Source organism: Rhinoraja longicauda, chromosome 30 (genome assembly GCF_053455715.1).
Source record: "Rhinoraja longicauda isolate Sanriku21f chromosome 30, sRhiLon1.1, whole genome shotgun sequence".
Taxonomy (NCBI): Eukaryota; Metazoa; Chordata; class Chondrichthyes; order Rajiformes; family Arhynchobatidae; genus Rhinoraja; species Rhinoraja longicauda.
Genome location: NC_135982.1, coordinates 242,294 through 267,798, shown reverse-complemented (window position 1 = coordinate 267,798; position 25,505 = coordinate 242,294). Strand labels below are relative to the sequence as shown.

The 25,505-nt window shown below is 49.2% G+C and overlaps 1 protein-coding gene across 5 annotated transcripts in view; it reads left to right on the top strand.

Annotated features, from left to right (window-relative positions):
• Positions 1-25,505, top strand: part of prkcz (protein kinase C, zeta) — a 426,501-nt gene that overhangs the window by 382,885 nt on the left and 18,111 nt on the right. For all 5 annotated transcript variants that reach the window (XM_078425700.1, XM_078425701.1, XM_078425698.1 and 2 more), the window contains one exon: positions 21,648-21,763. In XM_078425700.1, coding sequence (XP_078281826.1) covers positions 21,648-21,763 — 116 coding nt within the window. The remainder of the gene's footprint in view (positions 1-21,647; positions 21,764-25,505) is intronic.

Here is a 25,505-nt window from a genome sequence, read left to right as displayed (position 1 = left end):
TTCACTATACCGTATCCACTATGTCTTTTTCCATCTATACAGAGTATACAACTGGACCACTACTCTTCCCTCTACCGGTGCTGTGCCTATTCCCAATTGTATTTGTAAATCTCTGCCCATTAAATTTACGCCAGCCTGGGGTACTAAGATCAGGTCCTCTACCGCCTCCCGGTTTTCATACCTTACATTCACTCCTCCTATCTCGGGAGCTACCATCACAGTTCCCCCTACCCCGGTAATTTTTACTCTCCCTTGTCCTGCCTCCGTACCTGTTGGTACTTTGGTCACACTTGATCGCTCCGCTCCTGAATCTACCATGAACACCGTATCTTCTCCTTGGGGTCCTATTTTTAAATTTACCAGGGGCTCCCTTCTATAGTCCCTCGACCCCAAGGACGAGAACCCCTGACCCCCCCTATTCATTTTCCATCATACTGTACGTGCGGGACTCCGCTACAAGCTCAGGGCACTCCCTTTTGAAGTGTCCTTCCTTATTACAAAAATAACATTTTGAAGGCCCTGTCCTCCAACCTTGTCCCGTACCCGTATTTCCCCGGCCCCTGCCGTAACCTTCTCCATATCCCCCTCTTCTACAGCCTCTGCCGCCTCCTCTCCCTCTGCCTTGGGCGTAACTCCCCCGCCGTCCTGTACTTCCCTGTTCCTTGTCTACTACTTGCTTTACTGCCTGTAACATAATCTTTGCCTTTCCCTTCTGTTTCTCCTCATCCCTCCGCACGTACACTTTCTGGGCCTCCGTAAGCAACTGAGGTAGTGATCTCTCATTCCAATCATCCACCTTTTCTAACTTTTTCCTCACATCAGGCCAGGATTTAGTCACGAAATTGGCCCTGAGCAGGTGTTGTCCTGCCTCTGATGCCTGCTGATTACATGCCTGTGTTTCTACGTTGCTGTCTCCCTCATACTCATTTGCTGCCTGACGGGTCCCATAAATCTTTCTGTCCCTGAGGTCCTGCAGCCTTTTGATGTCTGCTTCTAGTTCCCGTGCTTCTTGCTTCATCCTTCCCTTTTCCCGCTGCCCCCTTCTCTGTCTATATTCCTTTAAGTCTTGCTCATCGTTCCAAGTTGTGACTTCTCCCTCTATCTCCACTATTCCCTTTTACCAAAGGGCACTGCTTTGTTCCGTCCTGGCTGGAATAGGGAGGGGGATACCCAGGGTCCCATAGGCTGGGGTACAGAGTTGATTTTTTTTCTCCTGAAGCTCCTGACTTTCATGCTGTTTTGGGGGTCTTTCACCCTTGTTTGGGGTGGTATTCTTTTCCTGCTATGCTTTCCTCAGCCTTTCTCCTTCTATTCTAAACAATTTAAGTACGTCTAGTTATTTTTCCTTTTTCGTTACTCGGGTTTCTGATTTATCCTTAGGCTTATAGTTCTTAATTAACACTCCCATTTCATCACACATGTTTATATCAAAATATAAATATATCAAAATTTATATCAAAATTTATATCATTCCGTGGGCCATTTCGTAACCAATTGTTTCGTCCTTTTTTTTCAATTTCTCAGAGTGTTTTTTAAAAAATATCCTCTTTGAATACGGGGAACTTCCTACTTAGTAGTTCAACTGCAGTTATTTTATTCATTGTATTCGTCTTATATTATTTTATTCATTGTATTCGTCTTATATTATGTTAGTGCACTTGGTCAGTCAGTTTAAATGCAGTCCTTGTTCTCACTCCGTTCCGTCTCTATAGTCACTATGCTACCTATTACGCTATTTCTATCTTCTATAGTTCTACTATATTCCTTTAATATTTATTCTGAGGCATCGGCAAGCCTGTGATTCCTGTGATTCTTTCAGGATTTATTCTTCGCTTTCCCCTTACAAGCATAACAACTTTCCTCCAGATTAGGGGAAGCTTTTGAATTAACAAACACATTTAATGCCTGCCGTACTCAATCCTCATCGGAGCCCAGTCGTGGCCACCAGACTGAACTCCCTTTTATTGGTTCCTTTGGCCAATCAAAATAACAGAACTTAATAATTTTTGTCTTCTCCAATCCCTGGGTTTTCCCTGCCCCCAATGGCTCAGCATTCGCCCCAACGGACTATCAGGCGGAATGCGGGGGTTGGGCTTACCGCCCTTCCCCTCCCTTTTGGGCTTTCCGTTTTCACTGCCCATCCTCCCGATCGGAATTCCCCTCCGATCATTTATTCTCCCGATCGGAATTCCCCTCCGATCTTAGCTGTAATCGCCCGAGTAGTACTTAATAGTCAGTTTTCTTACCCGGGTCTTGTGCACAAGAATCACTCGATTTAGCTCCTCGCGATTTCCTGGTCCTCCCACTTGTTTCTCGAGTCTCTGGTCCAGGTATCACTCGCTCAAACCGCTGACGGCAAGCAAGGAGTCTGAGACCGCTGAACTCAGCGGGGTGCACCGTCCCTTCTTCCGTATACTCCCGTCAGCCGGCCGGAGTGGCGATCCCGGACGAGCCCCCAAGTTGTGAGATGCAAATGTGAGTGCTCACAATTACGATGCTCGAGACAATCTAGAGAAACAAGTATTTTATTTGCAAGTCTGCAGAGTTGGGTGCCTTCCCTCTCAAGACACACTGAGGTCGGGAAAATCCCTTCTTTTTATTCACTTCACTTTACAATTGTCACATCTTAAATTCCTCCCCTTCGGGCTCCTTCCAATCGGAGCACTGAGGTGCACAATCTACCGTCATCGCCCCTGTTGCCTCCCACATCATACATCGCATGTACATTTAAATGAGGCATCTTGTCATGCGGGGCGTTTTTGCAATATTCATTTATCTCATTAGGCATGCGCAGTACAGAGTAGTTCATGCCCTCTCCCCTAGTGCTCTGGTCATCTTGCTCTCTCTCCTAGTTCTTTGGATATCTTGCCCTTATCCTCGGAATGTCACTATTTACTCTTTGGATATCTTGCCCTTATCCTTGGAACGTCACTAGTTCCTTGGATATCTTGCCCTCTCCTTGGAACGTCACTAGTTCCTTGGATATCTTGCCCTTATCCTCGGAATGTCACTATTCACTCTTGCGGTTCTTAGTCAGGTCAGCTATTTCTCATGGTCCTTAGTTTAAATCAATTAACCCTTTTTACTTCTCTCTCACACCAATGTTGGGCACAGGTTATTGATTGGGGACGATCAGCCATGATCACAATGAATGGCGGTGCTGGCTCGAAGGGCCAAATGGCCTCCTCCTGCACCTATTTTCTTTGTTCTATGTTTCTATGAGGGAGGAGCTGGCCAAAGTTGACTGGAAAGGGACCCTAGCACGGATGACAGTGGAATAGCAATGGCAGGTATTTCTGGGAATAGATGCAGGATTATTTCATTCCAAAGAGGAAGAAAGATTCTAAGGGGACTAAGAGGTGACCGTGGCTGACAAGGGCAGTCAAGGACAGTATAAAAATAAAAGAGAAGACGTATAATATAGCAAAGATGAGTGGGAAGCCAGAGGATTACGTAACTTTTAAAGATCAATAGAAGATAACTGCAAAAGCAATACGGTGTAGTGGGTGCGGTCACCGCGGTAATCAGGCCAGACGCCAGGTGAGTAATCAATAACTTTAATAACTGTATTACCTGTAGTATCACACACCGCACTCAAGAAGAAAGGTGAGTCGACACACCCAAACCCTTTATAGTCCCAGACCACCTGACCCAAGGGGACTGACCCAGGAAGTGACCTAATCCCTCCCGTCCACTGAGTGCCGAGTGGAATGACCAAGGGAGTGGCCTAGCCCCCGGGTGCCGCCACAGGACCCCCCCCCAAGAACCGAAGGCACGAAACGGACAGGGGGACGGATGAAACGGCCAGCCCGTGTGCGCGCCACGGCGGGCGCAGGAAGCAGAACCACCCCGCCAGGGGAAGGCACCCGCGGGAACTTCGGGGGTAAGGGCCGGGACGCGGGACGACCCCGAGGGCGAGGCTGCGCCAGTAGCACCGGCTGGCTAATGTCCACATGCGCCGGCTTCAGCCGTGAAAGAGAGACCGTCTCAGGACGACCCCCCATGTCCAACACGAAGGTGGCAGAGCCCCGCTCAAGCACTTTGAACGGTCCCTCATAAGGCCGCTGAAGGGGTGGTCGGTGGGCATCCCGACGCAGGAACACAAAAGGACAGTCCTGCAGGGCGGAAGGGACATGTGACTGCACCGAACCGTGGCGAGACGTCGGCACTGGCGCCAGCGAGCCCACCGTCTCACGAAGGCGTTGCAGGGCGGCTGAGGGCTGTTCTGCCTGACCCTGGGCGGGGGGAACGAACTCTCCGGGCACCGTCAACGGAGCCCCGTAAACCAATTCCGCCGAGGAGGTGGCCAAGTCCTCCTTGGGGGCGGTGCGGACACCCAGTAAAACCCACGGCAACGCGTCAACCCAGTCCGGGCCAACGAGCCTGGCCTTCAGAGCGGCCTTGAGCTGGCGGTGGAAACGCTCCACCAGGCCGTTCGCCTGCGGATGGTACGCTGTGGTGCGGTGCAGGTTAACCCCCAGCAGTTGGGCCATGGATGACCACAGCTCGGAGGTGAATTGTGGCCCCCTGTCGGACGTAATATGGAGCGGAACCCCAAATCTGGCAATCCAATTTGCCGCCAAGGCACGGGCACAAGTAGAGGCACACGTGTCCGGCAGTGGAACTGCCTCCGGCCACCGCGTGAAACGGTCCACCATTGTCAGGAGGTAGGTGAAACCCCGAGAAGGCGGCAGCGGCCCCACGATGTCCACATGGATGTGGTGAAAACGGTGGCGAGGGACGGGGAACTCCTGGAGTGGCGCACGCACATGCCGCTGTACCTTTGAGGTTTGGCACGGGATGCAGGTGCGCACCCAATGCCCAACCTGCTTGCGTAACCCGTGCCAAACGAAACGGGAAGCCACGAGGGTCGTCGTTGCCCGAATGGAAGGGTGGGACAGCCCGTGGAGCACCTCGAACACCCGGCGTCGCCAGGCAACAGGCACGATTGGGCGTGGCTGCCCGGTGGACACATCGCAAAGCAGTGTCGCGCCCCCAGTGCCACAGGGAACGTCCTCCAACCTGAGGCCCGAAACGGCGGTACGGTAGGCGGACATCTCGTTATCGGACAGCTGGGCCGCCGCCAGGGCTGAGTAGTCGATTCCATCAGCCACTTGCAGGACGGCGTGGACCGCGGGTCGAGACAAGGCGTCGGCCACCCGGTTGTCTTTACCCCCGATGAAACGGATGGAGGTAGTAAATTCTGAGATGTAAGCCAGCTGCCGCTGCTGGCGAGCTGACCACGGGTCGGACACCTTGGCGAAAGCGAAAGTAAGGGGCTTGTGGTCCGTGTACGCGGTGAAAGTCCGCCCCTCGAGAAAATAGCGGAAGTGGCGGACCGCAAGGTAAAGGGCAAGGAGCTCGCGGTCAAAGGCACTGTAGTTCCGCTGTGCGCCGCTGAGGTGCCTACTGAAGAAGGCCAGAGGCTTCCAACACCCATCCGTGTGCTGTTCGAGCACCGCCCCAACCGCTACTTCTGAAGCGTCGACCGTCAGGCTGGTTGGTGCATCAACCCGTGGATGCACGAGCATCGTGGCTGCAGCCAGGGCTTCCTTGGCGTGTTGGAACGCCGCCACCGCATCGTCGGTCCATTCGACCTCCCTGCGCTTGCCCGCCATGAGATGGAAAAGCGGGCGCATGATCCGGGCTGCAGATGGCACAAATCGGTGGTAAAAGGCCACCATTCCCACGAACTCCTGGAGGCCCTTCACGGTGGTCGGGCGTGGAAACTGGCGCACCGCGTCCACCTTGTTGGGGAGCGGCAGCGCACCGTGCGTGGTCACGTGGTGGCCCAGGAATTCGATGGATGCCACCCCGAAACGGCATTTGGTGATGTTGATGCCCATGATCGCTAAGGCGCTGGCATAGCTGGCGGAGATGGGCAGCATGCTCCTGTCTCGAGCGGCTCGCCACCAATATGTCATCAAGGTACACGAATACGAATTCCAAGCCACGGCACACGCAGTCCATAAGTCGCTGAAAGGCTTGCGCAGCGTTCTTGAGTCCGAACGGCATGCGGAGGAATTCAAATAGGCCAAATGGCGTCACGATTGCCGTCTTGGGGACGTCGTCGGGGTGGACTGGAATTTGGTTATAGCCACGCACCAGGTCGACCTTGGAAAACACCGTGGCCCCAGCCAGGTGGGCATTAAAATCCTGGATGTGAGGGACCGGATACCTGTCGGCGATTGTGGCATCGTTAAGCCGGCGGTAATCTCCGCAAGGACGCCAACCACCGTCTGCCTTGGGGACCATATGTAGCGGGGACGCCCACGGGCTGTCTGAACGGCGCACGATCCCCAGTGACTCCATAAGGCGGAACTCCTCCCGAGCGAGACGGAGCTTGTCCGGTGGAAGACGCCGTGCCCGGGCGTACAAGGGCGGGCCAGTAGTCGTTATTTGATGAACCACCCCATGCTTCGGGGCGGCGGAGTGGAACTGGGGGTCCAGAATATCGGGGAATTCGGCCAGAATTCGTGAGAACACAGCGTCCACGGACGACAGGGGCCCATCAGGACGCACGACCGGGTCGCCCAAGCGGAGGAAAATGGGCTGCAGAGTGACGGAGTGCACCAAACGCTGCCGCTTAACGTCCACGAGCAGGGAATGTGCCCGTAGGAAATCTGCACCCAACAGTGGCTGGGACACATCCGCGATCACAAATGGCCACGAGAAGCTGCTCGCCCCGAAGTTGAGGGAGATCGTGCGCACACCATATGACCGGATTGTGGTCCCGTTGGCTGCGGCGAGGAGGGGACCGCGGTTACCACTACGGAGGTCAGCCTGCGAAGGGGGAACAACACTCACCTCCGCCCCGGTGTCTACGATGAAACGGGCCCCGGAGCGGCGGTCCCACGCAAACACACAATGAATCTGGCCGGCCGCCGAAGCAATCAGTGACGGCCGGCCTCTGCGTTTCCCGGGAACGAACAGGGCTGCCGGCATTGACGGGCCGAAGGGCCCCACCGCCGATGGAAATAGCACCAGCCCCCTCTGCTGGGTTCCGTGAAAACGGGCGGCTGTGCGGGCCGATCTGACCACCAGCGACCTCCGGTGGCGTATGGAGGAACTGCCGGCAGGCTGCGCGCGACCCCTGGGTCCGACCACCAGCGACCTCCGGTGGCGGGTGGGGGAACTGCAGGCGGGCCGTGCGAAAAAGACGCGCCGCCGGCTGGGTGAGCTGCTGAAGCCGGATATCGTCGGGAAGGCTGTCGGGGAGCGGTAGAAATGCGGGCGATCGAGGCTCCTACCTGCGGGTAGTCGTCGGCCGTTGGATGGACTTCCAACGCGTCGAGGGCCAGGTGACGGGCCATCATGAGCTCATCGGCGCGCCTGCCCAACGCCTGCATGTTGGGGAACGGGGCGTCGAGGAGCTGCTGGCGGAGGTCGGACGGCAGCAGCATCAGGTAAACATGTTTGAAAAGGAACCCGGGCTCGTAGTCGCCTAGCAGTGCCTGCATGTCGGCCAGTAGTACCGACGGGCGGCGGTCACCCAGGGGCGGCATTCGGAGGATCCGGGTTGCCCGCTCAGCCTCGCAGAGGCTGAACTGCTCACGGAGGAAGGCTTTAAGGGCCACGTATTTATCGGTTGCCGGGGGGTCGCGGAGGAAGGGTCGGACCAGGCGCGCGGTGGCCGGGTCGAGGGCGCTGACCACGTGAAAGTATTTGGTGGCGTCGGCAGTTATTCCCCGCAGGGCGAACTGTGCCTCGGCCTGGTCAAACCAGAAGTCGGGGTCCTCGGTCCACAATGGAGGCAGCCACACCGACACGGCGTGGATAGCGGCGCGGGCGGCAGGGTCTGCGGGAAGGTCCAAAAGCGGTTGTGGTTGTGGTTGTGGTTGACTGGAAGAGTCGGGTAGTTGCAGGTTCTGGTCCATCGCGACTTGCGAGGGAAAGTCGGGGTCACCAGTGTAGTGGGTGCGGTCACCGCGGTAATCAGGCCAGACGCCAGGTGAGTAATCAATAACTTTAATAACTGTATTACCTGTAGTATCACACACCGCACTCAAGAAGAAAGGTGAGTCGACACACCCAAACCCTTTATAGTCCCAGACCACCTGACCCAAGGGGACTGACCCAGGAAGTGACCTAATCCCTCCCGTCCACTGAGTGCCGAGTGGAATGACCAAGGGAGTGGCCTAGCCCCCGGGTGCCGCCACAACGGGGAGAAAAGATGAAGTACGAAGGTAAGCTAGCCAAGAATATAAAGGAGGATAGTAAAAGCTTCTTTAGGTATGTGAAGAGAAAAACATTAGTTAAGACAAATGTGGATCCCTTGAAGACAGAAACAGGTGAATTTATTATGGGGAACAAGGAAATGGCAGACGAGTTGAACAGGTACTTTGGTTCTGTCTTCACTAACGAAGATACAAACAATCTCCCAGATGTAGATGGGATCCAAGAGGACAGAGGATCTAGGGAGACAGAGGAACTGAAAGAAATTTGCGTTAGGCGAGAAATAGTATTGGGTAGACTGATGGGACTGAAGGCTGATAAATCCCCAGGGCCTGATGGTCTACATCCTAGGGTACTCAGAGGTGGCTCTAGAAATTGTGGATGTATTGGTGATCATTTTCCAATGTTCTATAGATTCTGGTTCAGTTCCTGTGGATTGGAGGGTTGCTAATGTTATCCCACTTTCAAAGAAAGAAAGGAGGGAGAGAGAAAGCAGGGAATTATAGACCAGTTAGCCTGACATCAGTGGTGGGGAAGATAGACAATAGATGCAGGAGTAGGCCATTTGGCCCTTCGAGCCAGCACCGCCATTCAATGTGATCATGGCTGATCATTCACAATCAGTACCCCATTCCTGCCTTCTCCCCATACCCACTGACTCCGCTATCTTTAAGAGCTCTATCTAACTCTCTCATGAAAGCATCCAGGGAATTGGCCCCCACTGCCTTCTGTGGCAGAGAGTTCCACAGCTTAACAACTCTCTGACTGAAAAAGTTTTTCCTCATCTCCGTTCTAAATGGCCTACCCCTTATTCTTAAACTGTGGCCCCTGGTTTGGGACTCCCCCAACATCGGGAACGTTTCCTGCCTCTAGCGTGTCCAATCCCTTAATAATCTTATGTTTCAATAAGATCCCCTCTCATCCTTCTAAATTCCAGTAGAAACAAGCCCAGTCGCTCCAGTCTTTCAACATACGACAGTCCCGCCATTCCGGGAATTAACCTAGTGAACCTATGCTGCACTCCCTCAATAGCAAGAATGTCCTTCCTCAAATTTGGAGACCAAAACTGCACACAGTACTCCAGGTGTGGTCTCACTAGGGCCCTGTACAATTGCAGAAGGACCTCTTTGCTCCAATATTCAACTCCTCTTGTCATAAGGGCCAACATGTTATTAGCTTTTTTCACTGCCTGCTGTACCTTTAAGTGACTGATGAACAAGGACACCCAGATCTCTTTGTACTTCCCCATTTCCTAACTTGACAGCATTCAGATAATAATCTGCCTTCCTGTTCTTACCACCAAAGTGGATAACCTCACATTTATCCACATTAAACTGCATCTAATGTGGGTGATATTGTAGATAGCGAAGATGGCTGTGAAAGATTACAATAAGAACTTGATCAGTTGGGCAAGCGGGCTGAGGAATGGTTACTAGTGTTTAATACAGATAAGTGCGAGATGTAGCATTTTGGGAAGTAAAACATGCGAACAACCTGCACAGGGAATGGCAGAGGGATCTAGAATTTAGTTCCTTGAAAGTGGCATCACAGGTAGAAAGGGTAGTCAAGAAGGCTTTCGGCACAAAGGCCTTCATCAGTGAGGGTTTTAAGAATAGAAGTTGGGATGTAATGTGACAGTTGTACAGGACGTCGGTGAGGCCGTGGAATATTGTTTTAAGTTTTGTCACCCTGCTGCACGAAAGATGTTGTTAAGGTGGAATGAGTGAGGAGGAGATTTACGAGGATGTTGCCAAGATTTGAGGGCCTGGGCTATAGGAAAAGGTTGGGAAGGCTAGGTCTTTATTCCTTGGAATGCAGAAGGATGAGAGGTAATTTTAAAGAGGGATATAAGATCATGAGGGGAATAGATAGAGTAGATGCACAGGCTTTTACCCAGTGTAGGGCAATCAAGAACTAGAAGACATAGGATTAAGATGAGAGAGGAAAGATTTAATAGGAATCTAAGTGGTAACTTTTTCACTTTGGGTATTTGGAACGAGCTGCCAGAGGAGGCAGCTGAGGCAGGTACTATAACAATATATATTTTTTAATTTAGTCAGTGGGTGGTGAATCTGTGGAATTTATTGCCACAATCTACTGCGGAGGCCAAGCCAATGGATATTTTTACGGCGGAGATTGACGGATTCTTGATTAGTAAGGGTGTCAGGGGTTTTGGGCAGAAGGCAGGTGAATGGGGTTGAGAGAGAAAGATAGATCAGCCATGATTGAATGGCGGTGTAGACATGATGGGACGAATGGCCTTATTCTGCTCCTCGTACTCAACAAGTACTTTGCATCTGTTTTCACCAAGGAGAAGGATATGGAGCACAGTGGGATATGGAGAATACTAATACAAAATGCAAGGTCAGTTGAAGATTAAGAAGGAGGAGGTGTTGAGTAGCGTACAACCCAATGATATGAACATTGAATTCTCCAACCTTTCAATGTCAGTGATCTCTACCTAACAGTTAAAATGAGTGCAGTTGCGAAAATATGTTTAATACAAAATTAAATTTATGAGACTAAGGTACCAAGGCTCCTGAGTGACCAAGGCTGGGAGCTGAACATCCAGGGATATTCAATATTCAGCAGGGATAGACAGAAAGGAAAAGGAGGTGGGGTAGCGTTACTGGTTAGAGAGGAGATTAACGCAATAGAAAGGAAGGACATTAGCTTGGAGGATGTGGAATCGATATGGGTAGAGCTGCGAAACACTAAGGGGCAGAAAACGCTAGTGGGAGTTGTGTACAGGCCACCTAACAGTAGTAGTAGAGTTGGGGATGGCATCAAACAGGAAATTAGAAATGCGTGCAACAAAGGTAAAACAGTTGTAAAGGGTGACTTCAATCTACATATAGATTGGGTGAATCAAATTGGCAGATGTGCTGAGGAAGAGGTTTTCTTGGAATGTATGAGGGATAGTTTTCTAAACCAACATGTAGAGGAACCAACGAGAGAGCAGGCTATTCTAGACTGGGTATTGAGTAATGAGGAAGGGTTAGTTAGCAGTCTTGATGTGCGTTGCCCCTTGGGCAAGAGTGACCATAAAATGGTTGAGTTCTTCACTAGGATGGAGAGTGACATAGTTAATTCAGAAACAACGGTTCTGAACTTAAAGAAAGGTAACTTTGAGGGAACGAGACGTGAATTGGCCAAGATAGACTGGCAATTGATTCTTAAAGGGTTGATGGTGGATATGCAATGGAAGGCATTTAAAGACCGCATGGATGAACTACAACAATTGTTCATCCCAGTTTGGCAAAAGAATAAATCAGGGAAGGTAGTGCATCCGTGGCTAACAAGGGAAATTAGGGATAGTACCAAAACAAAAGATGAAGCATACAAATTAGCAAGAAAAAGCAGCCTACCAGAGGACTAGGAGAAATTCAGAGTCCAGCAGAGGAGGACAATGGGCTTAATTAGGAAAGGGAAAATAGATTATGAAAGAAAACTGGCAGGGAACATAAAAACTGGCTGCAAAAGCTTTTACAGATATGTGAAGAGAAAAAGATTAGTTAAAACAAATGTAGGTCCCTTGCAGTCAGAAACAGGTGAATTGATCAAGGGGAACAAGGACATGGCAGACCAATTGAATAACTACTTTGGTTCTGTCTTCACTAAGGAAGACATAAATAATCTGCCGGAAATAGCAGAGGACTGGGGGTCAAATGAGATGGAGGAACTGAGTGAAATCCAGGTTAGTCGGGAAGTAGTGTTAGGTAAATTGAATGGATTAAGGGCCGATAAATCCCCAGAGCCAGATAGGCTGCATCCCAGAGTGCTTAAGGAAATAGCCCCAGAAATAGTGGATGCATTAGTGATAATTTTTCAAAACTCTTTAGATTCTGGGGTAGTTCCTGAGGATTGGAGGGTAGCTAATGTAACCCCACTTTTCAAAAAGGGAGGGAGAGAGAAAATGGGGAATTACAGACCAGTTAGTCTAACATCGGTAGTGGGGAAAATGCTAGAGTCAGTTATTAAAGATGGGATAGCAGCACATTTGGAAAGTGGTGAAAGGTAAATCATGTCTGACGAATCTTATAGAATTTTTCGAGGATGTAACTAGTAGAGGGAGAACCAGTGGATGTGTTATATCTGGACTTCCAGAAGGCTTTCGACAAGGTCCCACATAAGAGATTAGTATGCAAACTTAAAGCACACGGTATTGTGGGTTCAGTATTGATGTGGCTAGAGAACTGGCTGGCAGACAGGAAGCAAGGAATAGAAATAAACGGGTCCTTTTCAGAATGGCAGGCAGTGACTAGTGGGGTACCGCAAGGCTCAGTGCTGGGATCCCAGCTATTTACAATATATATTAATGATTTGGACGATGGAATTGAATGCAACATCTCCAAGTTTGCGGATGACACGAAGCTGGGGGGCAGTGTTAGCTGCGAGGAGGATGCTAGGAGGCTGCAAGGTGACTTGGATAGGTTAGGTGAGTGGGCAAATGCATGGCAGATGGAGTATAATGTGGATAAATGTGAGGTTGTGGCAGTCCCTGGGGATCAGGCTACTCCTTGGGGCAGCCCCCTTGTCACTTGACGGACAGGCGTAAGGGGTTAAAAGCCAGCCCGTTGGGAGGCGTGGCTCATCCCTAGGTGGAGTAAGCTGTGAGCAGGAGCTCACAGCCTAATAAAGACCTTTATCTAAATCTGCCTGGCGTCCTGCCTTTTCTCTGGCCTCCGCCAGGCCACTACACTGGTGACCTCGACATTCATCACGCGTCATGATGTCTCGCAGTAATGCGCAACCCGGTCCTGCCGACCTCGATGCCGCCTCCCTCAAACTCCCGACCCTGTGGACCGAAGAGCCTGAGGTCTGATTCCAGCAGGCAGAGGCACAGTTTGCTGTGCGAGGCGTGACCGTGGACGAGACGAAGTATTTCTACGTCGTCGGCGCCCTGGACCAGGAGACAGCAAGGCGAGTAAAGCCCTACCTGACCGCCCCCCCCCCCCCCCCGTGGCTAACAAATATGCGGGCCTCAAAGACCTCATCAGGAGGTTCGGCCTCAGCGAGGCCGAGCGGGCAGCTCGAATTATGAGCAAGGAGGGCCTCGGGGACCGACGGCCGTCGGCCCTTCTGGAGGACATGCTCGCCCTTATGGGCGGCCACGAGCCCTGTTTCCTATTTAAATATGCCAACCTTCGGCAGCTCCCAGCCGACCGCCGCTCGCAGCTCGCCGGGGACCCATTCACCGACACGCAGGCGCTGGGCGAGCTCGCTGACCAGATCTGGATGTCCTGTCGGGAGGACCTGGACGCGCTGGCCATCTTTTCCGCGGCGTCGGGAGGCGCACAGCAAGCCAGGGCCGCCGTCGACCCCGTTTCAGGGCGACCTCCGCGGCGAAATCCGGCCGACATCGGGCACTCCGGTGCAGGCACGTCCTTTTCGCACAGCCCGCCGGCAGTTCAGCCAGACGCCACTAGAGGTCGCTGGTGGTCGGCCCAAGCAGCACCACCTCCAATACCGCTGGAGGCCACCGGAGGTCGCTGGTGGGCATCCCGGTCTGCACCACCACCGGACACCAGCAGAGGGGGCTGGTGCTATTATCACTGTCGCTGGGGACCAAATGCGAAACAATGTCGCCTACCTTGTGCCTTTCCGGGAAACGCAAGGGCCGGCCGTCAGTGATTCCTTCGGCGGCCGGCCAGATGCATCGCGTGTTCGCTCAGGATGGCCGCACCGGGGGTCGGTTCCTCGTGGACACTGGAGCAGAGGTGAGCGTCCTACCTCCTTCCACCGCCGATATCCATGTGGGCAAACGCGGCCCCCTCCTCACTGCGGCGAATGGTAGCCCCATCAACACTTACGGGGTCCGCAAGCTCGCCCTTAACTTCAGAGACAGCTGGTTCACATGGGGGTTCGTCATTGCCGATGTTTCCCAGCCGCTGCTGGGCGCCGACTTCCTGCGGGCGCATTCCATGCTCGTGGATGTCAGGCGGTAGCCGAATTATGCGCCCACTCTTCCACCTCATGGCTGGTCGTCGCAAGGAGGTCGAGTGGGACGACGAAGCAGGAGCAGCGTTTCAGCATGCCAAGGAGGCCCTGGCCAGGGCCACGATGCTTGTCCATCCCAAGGAGAATGCCCCAACCGCCCTGACCATGGACGCTTCTGAGGTGGCGGTCGGTGCGGTGCTGGAGCAGCTCATCGACGGGTGTTGGCGGCCACTCGCCTTCTTTAGCAGGCACCTCAGCGGGGCCCAACGGCGTTACAGCGCGTTCGACCGGGAGCTCCTCGCCCTCTACCTCGCCGTACGCCACTTTCGGTACTTCCTGGAGGGGAGACCCTTCACCACATTTACAGACCACAAGCCGCTCACCTTTACGTTCGCCAAGGTTTCGGAACCGTGGTCTGCACGGCAACAGAGGCAGTTGGCGTACGTGTCCGAGTACACCACCTCGTTTCGTGGAGGGCAAAAACAACAGGGTGGCCGATGCCCTGTCTAGACCCGCGGTCCACGCCGTCCTACAAATGGCCGGGGGGATCGACTATTCCGTCCTAGCAGCCGCACAGCTGGGGGACGAGGAGATGGCCGCCTATCGCACGGCCGTGTCGGGCCTGCAGCTGGAGGATATTGTCTGTGGCCCAGGGGACGCAACGCTGTTGTGCGACACCTCCACTGGCCTGCCGCGGCCCATCGTCCCTGTCGTCTGGCGGCGCAGGGTTTTCGAGGTGCTCCACGGGCAGTCTCACCCCTCCATTCGGGCGACGGTGGCCCTCATAGCCTCCCGCTTCATGTGGCACGGGCTGCGTAAGCAGGTCGCACACTGGGCACGCACCTGCATCCCGTGCCAGACCGCCACGATCCAACGACACGTGCGTGTGCCTCTGCAGGAGTTTGGTGTCCCTTGACAGCGGTTCGACCACATTCATGTAGACATCGGGGGGCCGCAATCTCCTATGTGGGACCTTGTCGAAGGCCTTCTGAAAGTCCAGATATAACACATCGACTGGTTCTCCCATATCCACTCTACTAGTTACATCCTCGAAAAATTCTATAAGATTCGTCAGGCATGATTTGCCTTTCATAAATCCATGCTGACTTTGTCCGATGATTTCAACACTTTCCAAATGTGCTGCTATCACATCTTTAATAACTGACTCTAGCATTTTCCCCACTACCGATGTTAGGCTAACTGGTCTATAATTCCCCGTTTTCTCTCTCCCTCCCTTTTTAAAAAGTGGGGTTACATTAGCTACCCTCCAATCCTCAGGAACTACTCCAGAATCTAAAGAGTTTTGAAAAATTATCACTAATGCATCCACTATTTCTGAGGCTACTTCCTTAAGCACTCTGGGATGCAGCCTATCTGGCCCTGGGGATTTATCGGCCTTTAATCCATTTAATTTACCTAACACCACTTCCCGACTAACCTGGATTTCCCTCAGTTCCTCCATCTCGTTAGACCCCCGGTCCCCTGCTATTTCCGGCAGATTGTTTATGTCTTCCCTAGTGAAGACAGAACCAACGTAGTTGTTCAATTGGTCTGCCATCTCCTTGTTCCCTATGATCAATTCACCTGTTTGCGACTGCAAGGGACCTACATTTGTCTTAACTAGTCTTTTTCTCTTCACATATCTATAAAAGCTTTTGCAGTCAGTTTTTATGTTCCCTGCCAGTTTTCTCTCATAATCTATTTTCCCTTTCCTAATTAAGCCCTTTGTCCTCCTCTGCTGGACTCTGAATTTCTCCCATCTCTGGTATGATACTTTTTCTGGCTAATTTATATGCTTCATCTTTTGTTTTAATACTATCCTTGATTTCCCTTGTTAGCCACGGATGCACTACCTTTCCTGGTTTGTTCTTTTGCCAAACTGGGATGAACAATTGTTGTAGTTCATCCATGCAATCTTTAAATGCCTTCCATTGCATGTCCACCGTCAACCCTTTAAGTATAAATTGCCAGTCTATCTTGGACAATTCACGTCTCATACCGTCAAAGTTACCTTAAGTTCAGAACACTTGTTTCTGAATTGACTTTGTCACTCTCCATCCTAATGAAGAACTCCACCATATTATGGTCACTTTTGCCCAAGGGGCCTCGCACTACAAGACTGCTAACTAACCCTTCCTCATTACTCAATACCCAGTCTAGAATGGCCTGCTCTCTCGTTGGTTCCTCGACATGTTGGTTTAGAAAACCATCTCGCAAACATTCCAAGAAATCCTGTTCCTCAGCCCCCCAGCCAATTTGGTTCACCCAATCTATATGTAGATTGAAGTCACCCATTATAACTGCTGCACCTTTAGTGCACGCATTTCTAATTTCCTGTTTGATACCATCCCCAACCTCACTACTGCTGTTAGGTGGCCTGTACACAACTCCCACTAGCGTATTCTGCCCCTTAGTGTTTCGCAGCTCTACCCATATCGATTCCACATCCTCCGAGCTAATGTCCTTCCTTTCCACTGCGTTAATCTCCTCTCTAACCAGCAATGCTACCCCACCTCCTTTTCCTTTCTGTCTATCCCGCCTGAATATAGAATATCCCTGGATGTTGAGCTTCCAGGCTTGGTCACCCTGGAGCCATGTCTCCGTAATCCCAACTATATCATAATCATTAATAACTATCTCCACATTTAATTCATTCACCTTATTACGTATATCATATCATATCATATCATATCATATATATACAGCCGGACACAGGCCTTTTCGGCCCTCCAAGTCCGTGCCGCCCAGTGATCCCCGTACATTAACACTATCCTACACCCACTAGGGACAATTTTTACATTTACCCAGCCAATTAACCTACATACCTGTACGTCTTTGGAGTATGGGAGGAAACCGAAGATCTCGGAGAAAACCCACGCAGGTCACGGGGAGAACGTACAAACTCCTTACAGTGCAGCACCCGTAGTCAGGATCGAACCTGAGTCTCCGGCGCTGCATTCGCTGTAAAGCAGCAACTCTACCGCTGCGCTACCGTGCCGCTTTGCATTGGGACACAAAGCCTTCAGGCTTTTTACAACTCTCTTACCCCTTATACAATTATGTTGAAAAGTGGCCCTTTTTGATTTTTGCCCTGGATTTGTCTGCCTGCCACTTTTACTTTTCACCTTGCTACCTATTGCTTCTACCCTCATTTTACACCCCTCTGTCTCTCTGCTCATGCTCCCATCCCCTTGCCACATTAGTTTAAATCCTCCCCGACAGCACTAGCAAACACTCCCCCAAGGACATTGGTTCCATTCCAGCTCAGGTGCAGACCGTCCTGTTTTGTACTGGTCCCACCTCTCCCAGAACTGGTTCCAATGTCCTAGAAATTTGAATCCCTCCCCCTTGCACCATTTTTCAAGCCACGTATTCATCTGAAATATCCTCCTATTCCTACTCTGACTAGCACGTGGTACTGGTAGTAATCCAGAGATTATTACCTTTGAGGTCCTACTTTTAAGTTTATCTCTTAGCTCCCTAAATTCACCTTGTAGGACCTCATCCCGTTTTTTACCTATATCGTTGGTGCCAATGTGCACCATGACAACTGGCTGTTCACCCTCCCCCTCCAGAATGTTTTGCAGCCGCTCAGAGACATCCCTGATCCTTGCACCAGGGAAGCAACATAACATCCTGGAGTCTCGTTTGCGGACGCAGAAACGCCTATCTATTCCCCTTACAATTGAATCCCCTATTACTATAGCCCTTCCACTCTTTTTCCTCCCCTCTTTTGCCGCAGAGCCACCCACGGTGCCATGAACTTGGCTGCTGCTGCCTTCCCCTGATGAGGCATCTCCCCCAAGAGTATCCAGAATGGCATATCTGTTTAGGAGGGAGATGACCGCAGGGGACTCCTGCACTACCTGCCTACTGCTACGCTGGCTAGTGGCCACCCGTTTCCTTTCTGTCCGCTTATCTTTTACCTGTGGTGTGGCCAACTCCCTGTACATGCTATTCACGACCTTCTCAGCATCGTGGATGCTCCAGAATGAGTCCAACCGCAGCTCCAACCGTTCAATGCGGTTTGCCAGGAGCTGCAGCTGGACACACTTCCTGCACACGTAGTCATCAGGGACACCGACAATATCCCTGATCTCCCACATGTTGCAGGATGAGCATTCCACGGGGCCGATCTCATCTGACATGTCTTACCCCCAAATTAAATCAAATCCCTCTTAATCCTTTAAACTGTACCTTTACTAAAAAGCACTGAACCCTTAACTCACTGAACCCTTACCTCACTGAACCCTTAACTCACTGAACCCTTAACTCACTGAACCCTTAACTCACTGAACCCTTAACTCACTGAACCCTTAACTCACTGAACCCTTAACTCACCGAACCCTTAACTCACTGAACCCTTAACTCACTGAACCCTTAACTCACCGAACCCTTAACTCACTGAACCCTTAACTCACCGAACCCTTAACTCACTGAACCCTTAACTCACCGAACCCTTAACTCACCGAACCCTTAACTCACCGAACCCTTAACTCACCGAACCCTTAACTCACTGAACCCTTAACTCACCGAACCCTTAACTCACAACCCTTAACTCACTGAACCCTTAACTCACCGAACCCTTAACTAAAAGTACGAACAAAAAGCAGAAATGCAACCCCGGGGTTACGCCCAATCAGCTGCTTCCTCTAGTCCGCTTCCACCAATCAGCGGCTTCCTCCAGACCACTTCTTTTGAAGTGTGAGGGAACGTTTTTACGTTGCTCCTACCGCTCCTGGGCCTCTGTGTGAACAAAGCCCCGCGCTCGGTTTTTAAACCTACCGACATTCTTGCCATAGAGGGAGTACAGAGAAGGTTCACCAGATTGATTCCTGGGATGGCAGGACTTTCATATGAAGAAAGACTGGATAGACTCGGCTTGTACTTGCTGGAATTTAGAAGATTGTTCCCGAAGTTGGGGAAGTCCAGAACAAGGGGTCACAGTTTAAGGATAAGGGGGAAGTCTTTTAGGACTGAGATGAGAACTTTTTTTTCACACAGAGTGGTGAATCTGTGGAATTCTCTGCCGCAGAGGGTAGTTGAGGCCAGTTCATTGGCTATATTTAAGAGGGAGTTAGATGTGGCCCTTGTGGCTAAAGGGATCAGGGGGTATGGAGAGAAGGCAGGTACAGGATACTGAGCTGGATGATCAGCCATGATCATATTGAATGGCGGTGCAGGCTCGAAGGGCCGAATGGCCTACTCCTGCACGTATTTTCTATGTTTCTACCAGCTGCAGGTCATTCTCAGAAACTGCTGATGTTCACAAAGATTCCAGAATTTCTCTATTAATGTTTTCCAATCTCCAATTGGAGGTCAAAAAATGGAAATTAATAACTTTTGGATTGAGACGAATCATATAACAAGTTATTTTCTTTAAGTAGTGAAGAGATTCCATGTAAAGGCTAAACAGTATTCCACATTTATACTGACAACACACTCAGTACACATTGACTATTTGCTTTTTGCCAAAATAATTTCCGTGTGAAATGCACTGCTAATTGGAGAAATGTAATGTTAAATTACACCATGGGCATGTAATTGTGGTAACAAGCTACATTACAAACATTTCTGTCAAAGCTCAAAAAGCAGTCCATTCAAAAATAGTGAAGAATTTGAAGGAACATGGACATGTTAGTTTTTTGTGCACAAATAACTGTTTATAAACAAAATGGTCAATGATCCTGAAAGGAAGTAACTATCCTGAAAGGAAGTAGATAGAACAAAGAAGGAATACTTTGTGAAACTTCAGACCTGCTAGTGAACAATGGCAGAGGTGTCCATCGAATCTGTCACTCATCATAACGAAACAGAATCTCTTGCCAATCTCACTACATTTAAGGAGTAAGAATGGCAATTATGAGCACGAAGATCCACAAACTGCAAGACCCGATGATGATAATTTGTAGTCGAGATCGGATCCAGGTCTCTGCCGGCTGTTTCAACAGTTTGCGGAGGCCAGTTGAGCTGCAGGCCTGCATGTCTCTGCGAGGATGGGGGTGGCTGGGGGAAATCCACACTGTCACGATGTCTTTGACTTTGCAATTTGGGAGGTAAGCTAGAACCACAACAGGAGTTATATGGGAGGAAAGAAAACCACTGCGGTAGTTCTATTCAAACTAGGGACAATTCACAGTGTATAGGTGATTGCTGGTCAATGCGGACTCAGTGTTTCCACGCTGTATCTATAAACTAAGCTAAGCTAAAATAAGCTGCATCTATAAACTAAACTAAGCTAAAATAAGCTGTATCTATAAACTAAGCTAAGCTAAAATGGTTCAAAAGCACCATTCGCTACATCCATCTAGTGGTCATTCCGCTAGGAATGAGACAAGGAACTTAGTCGACTACAGATTTGGTCTGCTATAACCCAATCTGTTATAAAGAGGTCCTTATTTTATTTATTCGTGTCATCACACAGCTGTTTGCCAATAGCAAGCAAATTTTAGTGCCTCGTCGTTGGCCTCTGCAAGATCCTTTACAGCGCATGTGTCATAGACAATAGACAATAGGTGCAGGAGGAGGCCATTCGGCCCTTCGAGCCAGCACAGCCATTCAATGTGATCATGGCTGATCATTCTCAATCAGTACCCTGTCCCTGCCTTCTCCCCATACCCCCTGACTCCGCTATCCTTAAGAGCTCTATCCAGCTCTCTCTTGAATGCATTCAGAGAATTGGCCTCCACTGCCTTCTGAGGCAGAGAATTCCACAGATTCACAACTATCTGACTGAAAAAGTTTTTCCTCATCTCAGTTCTAAATGGCCTACCCCTTATTCTTAAACTGTGGCCCCTTGTTCTGGACTCCCCCAACATTGGGAACATGTTTCCTGCCTCTAACGTGTCCAACCCCTTAATAATCTTATACGTTTCGATAAGATCTCCTCTCATCCTTCTAAATTCCAGTGTATACAAGCCTAGTCGCTCCAGTCTTTCAACATATGATAGTCCCGCCATTCCGGGAATTAACCAAGTAAACCTACGCTGCACGCACGTCATGCCGCATGTTACAGCTCAGGAGATGTTCCATAGTCTGGAGGCCCTGTCCACACTCGCAGTCTGCCGCATCTTCAGTATAGCAGGAGCGTTCTCGTCGTGGTCCCTGTCAGATTTTTACAAGTATCTGCGAATCCTGCTACCACACCACACACTGTAAGCGGTCCTTTAAAGCAAGGGTTTACTGCACATGCATTTAGATAGATAGGGGTTGATTAGGGGTAGTCAGCATGGTTTTGCATGTGGGAGATCATGTTTCACGAATCTGATTGAGTTTTTTCAAAAGGTTGATGAGGGCCGAGCTATTAACATTGTCTTTATGGACCTAAGCTAGGTGTTTCACAAGATTCCGCATGGTAGGCTGCTGAATCCGAGGGGTAACCTTTTCACACAGTGGGAGGTGGGTATATGGAAACAGCTGCCAGTGGAAGTACTGCCCAAAGTTGCATATTTTTAACTGAATTGTTCTACCTTCCACTGATCTGTACATGACTTTGCATTGTTCTGACTTCATTCCGAATGTTCTTATTTCAGTTGGAAAAGAAACAAGTGACTCCTCCCTTTAAGCCACAGAGCACCGATGATTATGGTTTGGAAAACTTTGACACTCAGTTTACAAGTGAACCTGTGCAGCTCACACCGGATGATGCGTGAGTATATGGATTTGTATATTTTGTAGATTTTAAATTCTGATCATGATTCTTCACTTATTAAAGTTATAGAGTTTTGCGTGTATTTTACAATAAGCTAACCTATCTTCATATCTTGAGTTAAATTGTTTTATTTCATACAGTTTCTGGAATAAATATATTGTTTTGTAAAATTTAAGATGATTTTATGGATGTTATGTTGGTAAATATATTTTTAATAAATATACATGAACATATTCCCGTTTAGCTCCGTACAATTTTTACAGGCAATTCATTTAGCATGGACTTTGTGTAACTTGCAGTTTAGAGCCTATTATAATTTGCTTTCGGCTTCAACATTGATATTTAATGTTTCACCTTCACAGACAACTGATATGTTGCAATGTTATATAATGTATTCCATAACATCAACAAAGTTTTAAAGTTTGAAACCCCATGCACTTTAACAATCGACAAGGTTTTCAAGAGTTTTTTTAACTAAAAATGGTCTAAAGGACCTGTCCCACTTAGGCGATTTTTTTAGGCGACTGCCGGTGACTGTCAAAATCGTAGCAGATCGCCGAAATTTTCTTTTACCCTACGACAATGACCACGACAATGCCGAATCAGGTCTATCCACTTTTTTTGTGAAACTAGCACCTGGCTAGGAGAATACACCGTCTTCAGAAACATCGCGAAATTCCCACGCTTATCAATGCTTCTCCAACGTCTTAATTTTCGCAGAAATCACTGACAAGTCTGTAATTACTTGAGAGTTTTGAAATATAACATCTTGCCCGGGTTACTTGAAAACCAAGCTTCATTGTAACAAGGTGTAAACTGGATTGACTTCCAGTTTACTTACAGCAGTATTAAGAAATTAAATTTTAAACGTGGTTAAATGGATTTTTGTGCGGAGTGTGGGCATTCTTTGAAAATGTACGGGAGATGCATATCTGGTTTCTGGGTTGCATATCTGGGTTGGGAGGCTACTTTAAAAGTAATCGCTGATGGCCATAAACATCGCAAAATTCCCACGCTTACCTGACCGTCAAACTGTCGCCTCCAATCTACCTGTAAAATGTCGTGACGGTAAATAAATTGGTTAAACATAAGTATTTTATGGTATCTTCAAATTACTTAATTTAATATTACTTGCTTCTAAATGCATCTGCGACAACCTAGCAAACCTGGGGACAGCTTGTGACAGCGCCCGCAATAAGCTACGATATCTGGCGACAAGCCAGCTGTCACCGAGAAATTTCTATCTGGGAAATTTTTCAGCAACGCGCCTCCGCTACGATTCTTTGAAGACTTCTCACGATCATGCCCGCGACACCCCGGCGAACGTTCGGCGACACCCTAGTCGCCGGCAGTCGCCTTAAAATAACCTAAGTGGGACAGGCCCTTAAGGCTTCTTTAACTTTAGGTCGTTCACAATGAGGTTTCAACTGTAATTTTACTTTTAAATCTCATTAAACTAAAGATATGTCAAATAATACTTAGATAGATAGATAAAAATCTCCCAGGCCTAATCAGCTATTAAATCATGAGTATTTCATTGCCAAATGTACCGAAAGGGAACAATGATGCCCCGCTGAGTTACTCCAGTATTTTGTGTCTACGGTTTAAACCAGCATCTGCAGGTGCTGTCTGTACGGAGTTTGTACGTTCTCCCCGTGACCTGCGTGGGTTTTCTCCGAGATCTTCGGTTTGCTCCCACACTCCAAAGACGTACAGGTATGTAGGTTAATTGGCAGTGTAAATGTAAAAAATTGTCCTTAGTGTGTGTAGGACAGCGTTAATGTGCGGGGATCGCTGGTCGGCGCGGACCCGGTGGGCCGAAGGGCCTGTTTCCGCGCTGTATCTCGAAACTAAACTAAACTAATCTGCAGTTCCTTCGTACACTTAATGGTGGAACAACTTCTTTACTTCTTTACTCAGAGGGTGGTGGCTGTGTGGAATGAGCTTCCGGTGGAAGTGGTGGAGGCAGGCTCGATTTTATTATTTAAGAGTAAATTGGATAGGTATATGGATGGGAGGGGATTGGAGGTTTATGGTCTGAGAGCAGGTAGATGAGACTAGGTCAGAGAAAGTGGTCGGCATGGACTGGTAGGGCCGAAAGGGCCTGTTTCCGTGCTGTAATTCTTATATGGTTATATGGTTATATAATGAAATTGTTTGCAGCAGCAGCACAACTGGTTTGTAAACAAAGTACTCAATAAATAATATTAAAAAACCAAGCAACCAACCAAGAGGATCACACTCCTCCACACAATTCCTTATGAAGTTGTTGACAACGGTGGCATATTTGTAAAGATCTGTTGGCGAGTCCGTGAACTTCGCCCAATCTACCGACTCCAAGTAATCCTGGAGTAATTTCTTTGCCTCCTCTGACCAGCTTTGTGCAGTCCTCACCACTGGGGCTGTGCTCTTCAGTCACTGCTAATATGCAGGAAGGTGGAGTACGGCCAGATGGTCAGAGGACATACCCGAATCTCCTCAATCTTCGAAGGAATTCTGAGATATATCCATGACACTGTGGGAACCTAGAGAAGAAATTGCAGGCGCCCTGACTGAGATATATATAAATCACCGTTAAACGAGGGTGAGGTGCTGGAAGGACTGGAGGGTGGCTAATGTTGTGCCTCTATTTAAAAAGGTCTGCAAGGAAAAGCCTTGTTACTATAAACCAGTTATATAGGCAAGTTATTGGACAGTATTCTGAGTGATAAAATATATATGCATTTGGATAGACATGGGGCTGATTAGGGATAGACAGCATGGTTTTTGTATGTGGGAGAACGTGATTTACAAATCTGATTCACTTTTTTTGAAGAAGTATCCAAAAAGGTTGATGGGGGCAAAGCCGTAGACATTGTCTATATGGACTTCATCAAGGCATTTGATAAGGTTCCACATGAACCTGCTCTGGAAGGTTAGAACACATCAGAATAAAGTAGAACTGGCTGGCTGAGAATTGACATCATCAGAGGGTGATTCCGGAAGGTTATTTTTCGGACTGGAGGATGAGCGGTGATATTATAGAGCTGCCAGAGGAGGTAGTTGAGGCAGATACTGTAACATTTAAAACGCATTTGGACTGGACATGGCTAGAAATGGTTTTGAGGTCTATGGGTCAAACAGGTGGGACGCATAGATGTTGGGCCAAAGGGCCTGTTTCTTGCTGTACGACTCTATGGCTCGGATTTTGACGTTTTAAATGAGAAAAAAGAGTCAGAATGATAGAGATTTTCATAGAGAATTCAAGATTTCAAGGCTTGGCAGCTCATGGCATTAGTTCAATCTAAAATTCAGAAGAAACATTCAAGGGATCAGTATCAGCGTGGCTTTGAGTTGCTGGAGAATTAGAGGGCTGAAAGAGATCACGATTACAAACTTAACAGTGGTCTCTGTCTGGCATGGTAGAAACATAGAAGTGTAGGAAAATAACTGCAGATGCTGGTACAAATCGAAGGTATCACAAAATGCTGGAGTAATTCAGCAGGTCAGGCAGCATCACAGGAGAGAAGGAATGGGTGACGTTTCGGGTCGAGACCCTTCTTCAGACTGATGTCAGGGGGGCCGGACAAAGAAAGGATATAGGTGGAGACAAGAAGACAGAGGGAGAACTGGGAAGGGGGAGGGGAAGAGAGGGACAGAGGAACTATCTAAAGTTGGAGAAGTCAATGTTCATACCGCTGGGCTGCAAGCTGCCCAAGAGAAACATGAGGTGCTGTTCCTTCAATTTCCGGTGGGCCTC